General features: G+C 39.1%; 1 protein-coding gene across 1 annotated transcript in view; it reads right to left on the minus strand.

Annotated features, from left to right (window-relative positions):
• Positions 1 to 13,164, minus strand: part of TOM1L1 (target of myb1 like 1 membrane trafficking protein) — a 46,767-nt gene that overhangs the window by 23,109 nt on the left and 10,494 nt on the right. Inside the window, exons 4-7 of the mRNA XM_007949653.1 lie at positions 12,447 to 12,596; positions 11,687 to 11,812; positions 9,925 to 10,020; positions 8,665 to 8,781 (exon numbers count right to left, since the gene is read on the minus strand). Coding sequence (XP_007947844.1) covers positions 8,665 to 8,781; positions 9,925 to 10,020; positions 11,687 to 11,812; positions 12,447 to 12,596 — 489 coding nt within the window. The remainder of the gene's footprint in view (positions 1 to 8,664; positions 8,782 to 9,924; positions 10,021 to 11,686; positions 11,813 to 12,446; positions 12,597 to 13,164) is intronic.

Below are 13,164 nucleotides of genomic sequence, written 5' to 3' on the forward strand. Positions count from 1 at the left end.
TCTACTTTAATCATCCCAGTCACCCTCACAGGACAACTCAATACAGATAAATAAATAAAGTACCCTGGAGAAGTAAAACCAGGAAGAAACGTTTGCTTGAAAGCTTTCTCTGGAAAGAATATCTTCATGGCAATACCCTTATTATCTATCAGGCATTAACATATTTCCTCTTTCCCAGGACTCCTCACCTAGACTGCAAGACACTCAGAGAAAGTCTCTACCTGCTCAAAATAAAACTACTGCCCCTGCCCATCTACTGTAAAACTGACCAAACTGGCTCTTATAGTTGTTTTTCCTTAGATAAACCTCAGATGAATGATGAATAAATTGTCAATATAATCCTCATGAAGATCATTAATTTATTAGAATCCAACTTTTTTCCAACTAAATATTGTCAATACTTTATTTCTCTAATGTCTTTGTCTTCAATACCCCTTTTGCTTTCTTTTGTCCTCAGTCATTAAATCTTCAAAGAACATCAGTCTATTCAATTCAACAAAGACTTAATGAACTTAATACACTGTGCAAAGCATATATTCAAAACATGCATAATTGTATGAAATACTGCGATGAATTTAAAAGCATAGAACTTGGTTTCTGCCTTCTACTTGCTTCCAATCTAGCTCAAGAGCTAAGACATCTCCCATGAAAAGACAGTAAGTTAGTCATCCACACTCAACTCAACATGAGAAACAAGTTGGTATAATGGATAGAATTTAGGCGTGGGAAAATAAGGTTCTAGTTTTAGCTCCTCAGCTTGCTACTGTGCAGGCAAATCGCTCCCGTCTCTGAACGTGCAGCCTCATCTGTACAGAAAGGGAGATGGACTCAATGGCATTGCCAAGTCCCCTCCACTCTTAATAACTTACACCTTCCTGAATAGTACAGGCAACACAAATACTCAGGAGACAGATAATTTTATTTTAAATTTATTTATTTTTCCTTAATTGGCCACAAATTACCATCACAGGATCAAATTTTAAATTTACATGATTTTTATTTTTAATTTACTTAGTAAATTAAAGTTTTCGGTAGCTATACTTTCAAAATCAATGCTCACTTTATGCTGTTGTTGTTATGTGCTATCGAGTCAGACCCGACTCATAGCGACCCCTCCTTGGGTTGCCGAGGCAGTATCACTATGGAAGTAGATTGCCCAACTTTCCTTCCAAGGAGTGGCTGGTGGGTTTGAACCGCCAGCCTTCTGGTTAGCAGTCAAGTGCCTTAGGCACTACGCTACCAGAGCTCCCTCACTTTATGCTACAGAAGGCTAAAACATTCTCTTCTTTAAATATCCTACTTGGGATAGGCAAAGAATAAGAAACACTAAAGTGGGAGGTACCAGGGAAGGTTAACTAAGTCAGGTAAGAGCTAAGAGTAAGGCACTCTAAAGCTAAGCATATAATACCAAGAAAATAAATGCAGGACTTGTGTGTTGCAACTCTTTATGCCTGTGGCTGGGGGAGACACCCTCAACTTATCACAAGCTGCTCATTAGACTGGATGCAGCCTCTCTGACAAACAGAAGAAATCTAATCTCCACCCTAATGAAGTTCAAAGTCCATGAGCTCCAGAGGTGTGGAGCTAACTATAGAACACAGCTTCTAACTATAGAACTAACTATAAAGAATATGAGCCTCATTGATTAGCAGGGCTTCAGGGTCTAACTGTTCAGCTTGGATTGAAGAAAAGGGATAGGGGACTCTAAGTAAATAGAGTGAATTTCAGATGGAAGAAAACAGGGAATGGATTCCAAATAAACAGCAGAGCTGACAAAACAGGAAGAGGTTCCAGGTATAGCAGCTGGGTTTTAACGTTTACCTTGAGCCTAAATAAGACAATGAGCACTGGTAAAACACGTGCAAGAAGAGTCAAGTAACTTCTTACATGCTGAACACCTTCCATTTGCCTTCTGTCACTCTCTCTGCCCTGCTATAGGGACCACATCAATAGCTCTTTGATTACCCTGTTGCTTCTGGTTGGGCCCAGCCAGCAGGGCTTACTGGCAGGACATTAGAGGAACAGAGGAGAGTGAGTTCTGGATATTTATTTCCTCTAATCCTTTAAAGGCACTGCAGCTGTCACATGATTCTTTCTTTGGGTTCTGGAAAAAGCTCCCTCCTCTTGGCTTTGATGGCTAGTGATGTTATCAGCCCACAGTTACTAGGCCCAGGGCAGTGAATTAGCCTTGTGGTTTCCATGAACCCTACCACATCTTGCTAAATAAATAGCACTTTAAACTCTTCTTCAGATTACTCAAATTGAACATGCCACCTGTTTTGACTTCTGAGCCCTCACTAACAGTGCCTTTAAAGTTCATATTTCTACCAATACTCTGTTTATGGCAACACAGGCCGTTTCTATCATGCTTTCTTTATCAAATTCCATCAAATTTCTTCCAGCCTCTGTCCACTGCTCCAAAGTCACGTACACATTTTTTAGGCATTTGATGTAGTAGCAGGAGCCCTGGTGGTACAGTGGTTAATGTGCTTGGCTGCTAATCAAAAGGCTGGGAGTTCCAACCTCTGGTGGCATAGTGCCCAAGGCATTTGACTGCTAATCAGAAGGCTGGCAGTTCAAACCCACCAACCACTTCTTGGAAGGAAGCTTGAGCAATCTACTTCCATAGTGATACTACTCAGTAACCCAAGGAGGAGTCGCTATGAGTTGGGTCCGACTCCACAGCAGTTTGATTTTTGGTTTTAGTTGCTCCACAGGAAGAAGATGTGGTGGTCTGCTTCCATAAAGATTATAGCCTCAGAAACCCTATGAGACAGTTCTACTCTGTCCTATAGGGTCACTAGGAGTTGGAATCCACTCTACGGCAGTGGATTGGGTTGGGTTATAGCAGTATCCCATTTTTCAGGTGCCAAAATCTGTGTTAGTTTTCTATTGCTGCTATAACAAATTATCACAAACTAAGTGTTTTAAAATGACCCATATACTGTTGTTGTCTGGAGGTAAGAAGTCTAAAGCTAAGGTGTTGCCAAGGCTGTGTTCCTTCTGGAGGATTTAGGGGAGAATCTGCTTCCCTGCTCTTTTGGCTGCTAGAGATGGCCTGCATTCCTGGACTCATAGCCCCTTCTTTCCAGAACTCAAACTTCTTGCCTCCATCATTACATCTACTACTAACTATCTGCCTACTACTCCCTCTTACATGGACTCTTGTGATTACATTGGTTCACCTGGATACCCCAGGATAGACTCCCCATCTCAAGTTCCTTAACTTAATCACATTGGTAAAGACTCTTCTTCTACCATTTAATGCAACATATTCACAAGTTTTGGGGGTTAGGACATGGACATCTTTGAGGGGCAATTATTCTTCCCATCACAGTCACCGTAAGCAAGAGTCAGCAGAAACCAAAAGATACAAGAATTAGACCTGCAAAGACCTCTAATAATAGGCCTAACAGATACAAAACACAAGTGTGTCTAATATAAAGAAATAAAAATATAGACTCAAAAATTAGAATAAGAAGCAAGACACTAAAAAAAATGACTATAGCAATCTGAAAAATAATGAAATAGAACTACTGGAAATGAAAAACATACTGAATAAAATTGAGCACAATGGATAGGTCAAATATCTGATTAGACTGCTAAAGAGAGAATTAATAAACTTGATAATGGATCTGAAGAAATTAATCGATTGCATTACAGAGACAGAGATGTAAAACAAAGAGGCATTTAAGTCAACATGGAAGATATGAGATAGTCTAACATACAACTCTATTCTTAAGTGTGTTGTTATTTCAGCAATCAAACTTTGAATTTCTAAGAACTCTACTTTTATTTATGGCTAACTACTACTTATTTATTTTAATTTAAGGGATAGTCTTTCAGATCTCTTTGAGGGCCTTATATACATTTTAAAGTTATCATCAACTGTCCGATGTTATCAGTTTCCATGGAGGGTTACGTCTTCCACTTCTTGAGTTCATTCTTAATGTTACTGGTTTACCTTACATGTTTAGTGATCAGATTGAGATCTAGATCAGAGATCCTCAATTCTGCCTGTGCATCAGAATCACCCTGGGGTTGGGAGTGGGAAATACTACTACAATATACTGCCTGAGGCTCCACCAAAAGTTTAATTAGCCTGGGGTAGAAAGTAAGGTTTCTATTGGTGGTGGTGGTTTTAGCTCCCCAAGGTGACTCTAAGATTCTAGACCCGCCAACACCTGGAACGAGGGATATCATTGCTGATGTCAGATGGATCTTAGCTAAAAGCAAAGAATACCAGAAAGATGTTAATTTATGTTTTATTGATTATACTAAAGCATCCAATTGTGTGGATCATAACAAATTATGGATAACATTGAGAAGAATGGGAATTCCAGAACACTTGATTGTGCTCATGAGGAACCTGTACATAGATTAGGAGGCTGTTGTTCAAACAGAACAAGGGGATACTGCATGGTTTAAAATCAAGAAAGGAGTAAGTCAAGGTTGTATCCTTTCACCATACTTATTCAATCTGTATGCTGAGAAACAATCTGAGAAGCTGGATTACATGAAGAAGAATGTGGCATCAGAATTGGAAAAAGACTCATTAACAACCTGAGATATGCAGATAACACAATTTTGCTTGCTGAAAGTGAGGATGACTTGAAGCACTTACTGATGAAGATTAAAGACTACAGTCTGTAGTATGGATTATACCTCAATATAAAGAAAACAAAAATCCTCACAGCTGGTCCAATAAACAGCTTCATGATGAATGGAGAAAAGATTGAAATCGTCAAGGACTTCATATTACTTGGTTCTATAATCAGCACCAATGAAAGCAGCAGTCAAGACATCAGACAATGTATTGCACTGGGCAAATCTGCTGCAAAAGACCTCTTTCAAGTGATAAAGAGCAAAGATGTCTCCTTGAAGACTAAGGTGCGCTTAACCCAAGCCATGGTATTTTCAGTCGCCTCTTATGCATGTGAGAGCTGGACAATGAATAAGGACGACCCAAGAAGAGTTGATGATTTTGAGCTGTGGTGCTGGAGAAAATGCTAAGAGTACCACGGACTGCTAAGAGTACCAAGGACTAACAGATCTGTCCTGGAAGAAGTGCATCCGGAATGCTCCTTGGAAGCAAGAATGGCCAGACTTTGTCTCACCTACTTTGGTCATGATGTCAGAAGGAACTATACCCTGGCGAAGGATATCATGTTTGGAAAAGTGGAGGGTCGGTGAAGAAGGGGAAGGCCCTCAACAAGATGGACTGATGCAGTGGCTACAATGACGGGCTCAGGTATACCAAGGGTTGTGAGGCTGGCACAGGACCGGCGGGCAATGTTTTGTTTTGCTGTGCATAGGGTCGCTATGAGTCGGAGGCAACTCAAGGCACCTAACAATAACAACAGAACTGATATCAAGTGATCATTATTGCAAGAATGTAGTGTGTAGAGGTAGAAGGTGTGGAATAAAGGGAGTAGGTGCCTCAGGGCATGTTTTCCTTCAAAGGTGGGTTTCTCACACTGCAAGTTTCCAGACAAAGTGCACTAGAATTGCCAGAAGTGCATCTTTAAAATGCAAATTCCTGAGTCCTATCCAATCCTAAGAGGGAGGCTGGGCAATCTACCTCTGTAGTGATACCGCCTGGGAAACCCAAAGAGGGGTCACTATGAGTCGGGGTGGACTCGAGGACACATAACAACAACAACAACATCCAATCCTACAACATTTTCTCTATGGATGAGGCTCCCCACCTTCAAAGTTTAAGAACCCCAGAAAGTGGTAGTCATTATTCTTTTGACTGCAGAGGTTCCCAAATCCTCTTAGAAACCACCAGTTATTTCCAGGACAGCCCTGTTTCTCAGGCCTTAACACTCACCCTGGAAGTCTCTTACTCCTGAAGTTAGCTGCTCAGACAGGAGGGGACAGATACAGCTGTTTCAATCTTGACATGACTGCCCAAGGCCTGTCGTATCTTACTCTGATTTTAAGGTTAGTATTATGGATTTCTCCTGGGAAATGTCCCTTTGGAAGGATCTCTTTCGTGAGTTCCCCAATAGGTCTAATTCTATCTGCATTATAAAGCAGTGAATGTTCTCAGTGTTCTAGTCTGCTGATGAGCTGCCCAGACCTTCCTGTAATCCTTAGCATTTACTCTTATTTGCATGTATCTTTTGACATCTCAATGGAATTTCAGGGAGAAAGGAGGTAAATGTATTATTATGTCACACTAAAAGGAGCTCTGGTGATGTAGTGCCTAAGCATTTAACTGCTAACCAGAAGGCTGGCAGTTCAAACCCACCAGCCACTCCTCAGAAGGAAGACTGGGCAATCTACTTCTGCAGTGATACTGCCTCGGAAACCGAAGGAGGCTATGAGTTAGATCCGACTTGGCAGTGAGTTTGGTTTTTGTTTTTTTGGTATCACGCTAAAACATACTATTCTCTGGCTCTAGAAAAAAAAAAATTAAATATCTCTTTCACAACTCACAGAGTTGATTTTAGGTGCTTTTATCCCTTCTATGCAGTTCAACTCTCCCCTCTACATTATGCCTGTGTACTGCCTTTCACATGCTGCCCCTCCTCTGATGCCCCCTAGGCTCATGGCAAAGCCTCCTGAGGGCAGCCAGGCAGAGCGCTTGCATTATCTGGGGCTACTAACTCTATTGATGTGAATATTTCAGGTTGCAACTCTATTGATCTGAACAGTTCAGACAGGTGTGAGAAAATTCCTTGAAATAGTAAAAACAACGGAATTACATTGTTTCTCCATGATCTATCTCTGCCTGCTACATCTTTAGATCCTTAAATCCGTTCTGCTTTTCTCTCTAGGATATTTAATCACATTATTTTAGATCAACTCTGTGTGTGTGTGTGTGTGGGGGGGGGTGTTTAAATGAAAAAATATCAATCTATACAAATATTTGTCAAAAGAAGTAAAGAAGATACTCCCCACACTGGATCCCCATGTGATGAAAACAAAAACATAGAAAGGGAAATAAATTATACATTCCATAGTCTCTATAAACAAGCTGATCTGATGCCAGAACCCATTCAACTTGAATTGGCCATGAGTATTATTCTAATGTTGATTTATAACCTGAGTCTCTTTACTATTCAAAGCAACACACAGCCTGGAGCGTTGGCATTAAAACAGCAGCCAAAATATTAGCATTATTCTTGCAAAATTCAACTAAATATTGGCATCAAAAGATTCTGAGAAAATAAGGCATTTCAGTATACTCTAAGATGGAACAAAATCTAAAACTGGATTCACATATTTAAATGGAATGTTTCAGTGTGCATTTTAACTGGAGGATTGCTAGCACAGATTGATGGAAAAAAGGAGAAAAAAAAGACATAAATCCTTTCATTTTAGGGCTCTGAAAGAACCGGGAAGCACATGTGGTGTTACAAACAGTGCTGTGGCCACTTCTGAAAAATACCATCTGCCACAGACTCCCTTACTTTGATTATTAATTTTTAAATTTTACTTAACACACTTGTTAACATCACAAGTTACTAGAAATTTGGTATCTGTAAAAGTCCCCGAGTTAAAAAGTATTAACCCATTGCTGTCGAGTTGATTCCAACTCATAGTGATCCTATAGGTCAGAGTAGAACTGCCCCACAGGGTTTCCAAGGCTGTCAGTCTTTAAGGAAGCAGCATGACAGGTGGAGCAGTGGGTGGGTTCAAACTGCTAACCTTTGTTAGCAGCTGAGCTGTAACTACTGTGCCACCAGGGCTCCTTTTAAAAAGGATTACTACATATGAATTCTATTTAATGATTAATTTTCATTTTTAATCTCCTACATGCTCATGCTGGTCCAAATGGCCAGTCTATTTTCTCCCTCATAGTCTGTGGCCAAGAAGTTACTATAACTTTGTCCCTTGTCAGCTCTACTACATACCTGGAAATTCTTACAGAACATACAAATACACTTGTAGAAACATTGTCTACCAACCTTCTACATGTAGACCCAAATTTCTTAAGGATTAAAGAACAGTGTCCTCATTTCCATATACCTTACTACATCAAAATGCTCAGCGGCTAACCAACAGAAAGGTTGGCCAGCCTCTGGAATCCATCAGATGCTCCACAGGAGAAAAATGTGGCAATCTGCTTCCATAAAGTTTACAGCCTTGGAAATCCTATGGGGCAGCAGTACTACTCTGTCCTATAGGGCTGCTTGCTATGAGCTGGAATCAATTCGAAGGCAATGGGTTTTGTTTTGAGTTTTTACTATATCACAGTTATTCAATATGTTGTTAAATGGATGAATTTAGAGGCAACTTTTACACATATGGGGAGCTCTGGTGGTGTAGTGCCTAAGGCATCTGACTGCTGACCAGAAGGCTGGTAATTCAAACCCACCAGCCATTCCTCGGAAGGAAGACTGGGCAATTTACTTCTGTAGAGATACTGCCTCGGAAACCCAAGGAGGGGTCACTATGAATTGGATCTGACTCAATGGCAGTGAGTTTGGTTCTTTTAGTTTTACACATATAAAACAATTAAAGAGTAATATGAGATTGTATATGACCAAGGCTGTAAATTATATTTAATTATCTGTTAAGTTTAGAAATCAGTTGAAGTTAAAAGAGAGAAGAATAGAGCAATGTCAAGGTGTTTCCTACCTCCAAGGCTCTGAGTTTAGAAAAAATTTTAAGAGACACTTGCATAGATTATCCCTGAAAACTATAGCACACCTGCAGAAGCTCCATATCTTCGTGGTTTTCAGACCCAGGGGTATTCTCCATTAATATGGTGAACATCACTCTCACATTCATTTTCACCATATCCAGCTCACTGTGTAATTTTCCAATCTGCAGAGAGCAACATAAGCACAAGTCAGTATATGTGACACAGAAGAATGACTACCTTGTTTCCTGGTCCTGGAGGACATTTGCTGGAAGAGAAAATGTCTTAGCAAAATTTAGTATGTTCAAACTTACATAACTATACGTATGTGTAAGCGGTAGAGGGTCTGCAAAAAAAGGGGAAGACCCTCAACAAGATGGACTGACACAGTAGCTGTAAAAATGGCCTCAAAAATAGCAACAGTTATGAGGATGGTGCAGGATCACGCAGTGTTTTGTTCATATGTTCATATGTTTTGTTCAGTTATACATGGTTGCTATGAGTCAAAACGGACTCAGCAGCACCTAATACAACATACATAATTATTTTACAAATGTATAATCTGTTACCTACATAAAGGATTTGTAATCTCTTGTCATAAACACAAAAATATGCTATAGGAAAGTTAAAAATAAAGAAAAAGAAATCAGATTGGAACCAATATTGACAATGAAGACGTCTGGACTTCTTGGGAACCAATGGGAAAAGAAAAACAAACATTTTTTTTTCTTTTTAAAATAATTTTTGTGGTATTAAAAGAGAATCAAGAGTTAAACACTTTCTCTGGATTAAATTCTAAGAGGAATTAATCACATGAATTCATACATAAAGAATATGAAGAATAAGTCTTCAAAGCTATATCCTTGACAACAGGACAGAAATAAACTTCATATAATATTGCTATATGGACCCTTGATAAACAGTTGTAGACAAAGAGGTAAAAAGTCATTCAGTTAGCCCAGTTAGCACTATCACTTACTGAACTCTCTGAAATAGTAAATGGACAGGCCTGCCAGGAGAAAAGGAAATCAGCTGGTTGACACAAGGTCTGTCCACAGCCAAGCCTCCACAAAGCCATGAAAGCCAGCAGCCAAGCACTGCTATTAAGAGCTTAGGCTTGAGATTCAGACAGAATCTATGGGATTAATTCTCCTTAGGACTGAACCATAAGTCAAACAGGATCACTAAGCCTTAGCCTCCTCCTCTGTAAAATGAGGATAATAAAGTACCTACATCTTATAATGTGGTTAAGAAGAATAAATAAGCTGTATATAAAGTACTTAGAACTTAGAGAAAAAGTCATCAATAAATCCTGTTGCTGTTGTTACCTGTTCTGGGAGCAAGGTAATGGTCGAACTCTTGGGAGCAACTACAGAAGGAAGAGCTGGTGCAGTAGGAACAGATGTTGGTAGGCTAGATGAGATCTGAGCTGTCTGTCAATATGAAATAGGGAGATATTATTATCTGCATTAACAAAGCCACCCTAAGCCCAGTTTGTTATTCAAGTGACTCAAATACTTTCTCTCAACCCAAATCTTGAGTAGAGAGTATTCGCCAAGAGTAAATCATCCAGCATACAACCTGCCCATTATTTTGAGAAGAGTGCTAAAGCAAATGGCATGCCCAAAATAGAACAGATATATTGAATACCAGGTGGCGACTATTATGATTATTAACTGAATTACAATTTAATCAAATGTTTAGTAACATAAAATGGCTTTTACCACAGATCTACATGATAAACTGCAATGTAAAATTATTGCTGCCCCCTCTTTGGACTATTAAAAACAAAGGCTAAATCAATTCAAGTTTTTTTAAACTACAGTTGGCAAGTCATCTCCTTCTCCACCAATAACTGCCTCCCTGAGCCAATGCCACATTTCTGACCATGGTGGAGAGCCTGAAGCCCAGGGATCTAGGCCAGATACATCCTGACATTAATATGCACAGAAAAAACCTGGATATCTTGTTAAAAATGAGGATTTTGAGTAGTCTAGAGGGCAAAATACCTACATTTATAACAAGCTCCCACATTATACCTCAACTCCACCCACTCCTCGGAAGGAAGATGGGGCAATCTACTTCCGTAGTGATACTGCCTCAGAAACCCAAGGAGGGGTTGCTATGATTTGGGTCCGACTCGACGGCACATAACAACAACAACAACAACACACTTAATTAGCAAAGTATTAGGCTACTATCAGATTCTGCCTTAGAAGAAAGAAGAAAAGGGGTATGGTGAGTAGACTCATAGGTAGATGAGAGAAGAGATGGGCCAGGGGTTAATAGCCAGGAGCAGCTCGCACAGGTAAAAGAGTTAGTGTTCAAGACAGAACTTCCACAAAGTAGATTTCTGGTATAAACCTGAATTGCTTACTCCACCAAGACAGGTCTCACCAATCTGCAGAAGGGAAGAGCTAGTATTTCACATTATGGAAACCATAAAAGATACAACCTGAATTATAATCAGCTCCTCAAAATATTACAAGTTCAAAACCTTGAAAATTATCTGCAAACTTGAGAATGGATACACGTGGAATCCTAGAAACTCTCCCAGTAGCACAGCTATTAATAATAAACAAAAGTATTAAACTAGCATTTATGGTAGAACCTGTTATTTGGCCTGTCCAGCAACAACCCTTTCTTTTGAAAACTGCCCCTTCCGCTATTACATACAAATGATTCCCCTGGGAGCTGCTATGTTCTTACATGATATCAGTTGATTTGTTCAGAAATGGGAAACTGGTCCAGACCAATGTGTCTTTTCTCCAAGGTTTTTAGACTTGGAGTATGATAAAGCTAAAGCTATAACATGAAAATGTGGGAGCTGTTTCCACTATGTGGAAAATCCTATCTGCAATTACAGAGATGAAGCCAATGGCTAAAGAGAAGTAGACAAATAAAAGGCATCTGAATGCTTAGTTCTCTGTTTTGTTTCAACGGTACAGCTAATACCAACCTTTTCTTGGGTTGGTTATTATAAAAGATATCTTAATATCCTTCTAATGGTTTTCTCCTTTTGCTTAAGGGGGCTGGAACTAGGTTTGCCCTGTGCAATTCCTACCCTACATGGGTCAAGAAAAGACCTACCTCTCGTCGTGTTGTTTCAGCCTCTGCATCTGAGGGAGGAAACTGTACGCCTTTCTTAAGCAGGTCAAGATACACTTCTTTTACTTCACTTACATCCACACCTCCTGGGAAACCCTGTGACCAAGTCTAAACTCAAGAGATGGAAAGTTCCAGAGTTAAAACAGCAGCAAAAACAAAACACAATTCTTAAGCAGGTGACAGAAAATAAGAGATTAAGAATTATGTATCTTACTCAAAAAGGTAAAACTGGTTTTGAATGCCATTGACAAAATGTACATTTTCAAAGACTAAAATAATATTACAAAATCTTTTTTCACATCAAGCTCCCATGTTTCATTATCTTAATGAAATCCTGGGATAGATACTATTGATTGGTTTTTGTTGTACCAGATTCAGAATCACTAGATTCTAAAACAGCATCAGAAACTTTTTTGCCACGTAACCTTGACCTAGTCAGTTAACTACTCTAGGACCCAGTTTCCATAACTGTAAAATGAACATACACATACCTATCTTTTCTACCTCACACGGATAAAATAGAAAATGAGAGAAAAGTAGGGAAATGATTCCAAATTCTTTGGGGAAAAAAGGCACTATCCAATGCCAAGAAATTATTATTACACAGAGAAGAAAAGAGTAAGAATGCTTTTTGGCTAAATGCTAGGTTTCTAAAGGATCACTGAACTGATCAGAAAGTATGTAATTAAGTCCCTCATCTTACATGTTTACTACCATCCCATAAGGTACATAACAGACTTACCTTAATGAAATTCAAGATTTTATTCTGAATGTCTAATGGCAAAGTGTATCTGGGATTCAGCAGCTTGACTAGACTATCTTTCACAAATTCCTTCTTCACAATCAGAGACTGGAAACTCGGACCACAGTTCTGCATGCACATGTCAATAAGCTAAATTAGAAGAGAAATTGAACATTATACTTATCTGACAAAATATAAAGCAAAATAAAGATGTCTACCATTGTAATTAAAACAAAAATAATTTAGTATTGACTAAAATACAGGGCAAAGTGTTAGATTCTGGACATGTAAGGAAACATAAGGCATAATGTAATTGTCTCAGAGATAGACCTGTTCGAGAGTCAGGACACAATTATTAGAGCATTAATAGTCATATAGAGTAGTAAATGCTAAGTGTCAAATGGGAAATGCAAACAAAACACATAGACTATAGACAGGGTACCACCCATCCTAGTCTCCTCAGGGCAGTGGTAGTTCATGTCTGCTGTCCTGGCTTTATTATTGATGGTACCCCCTTTCACTCTCAAAAGTGTCCTGGTTTGTGTGATAATTTACATGGTCACCCTAGCTATAGACCTTTACAGGCAGGTACAATAGGTCTTAAGAAGACTTTGGAAAAGGCCATCATTTCAAAGATGGCTAAATGAAAATGAATATAGAGTTATGTTCTAGACAAATAAATGGTGTATATATATATATATATATATACACACACACA

This window comes from Orycteropus afer, unplaced genomic scaffold, assembly GCF_000298275.1.
Source record: "Orycteropus afer afer isolate SDZICR_OR568_19922 unplaced genomic scaffold, OryAfe1.0 scaffold00249, whole genome shotgun sequence".
In the NCBI taxonomy this organism is placed as follows: Eukaryota; Metazoa; Chordata; class Mammalia; order Tubulidentata; family Orycteropodidae; genus Orycteropus; species Orycteropus afer.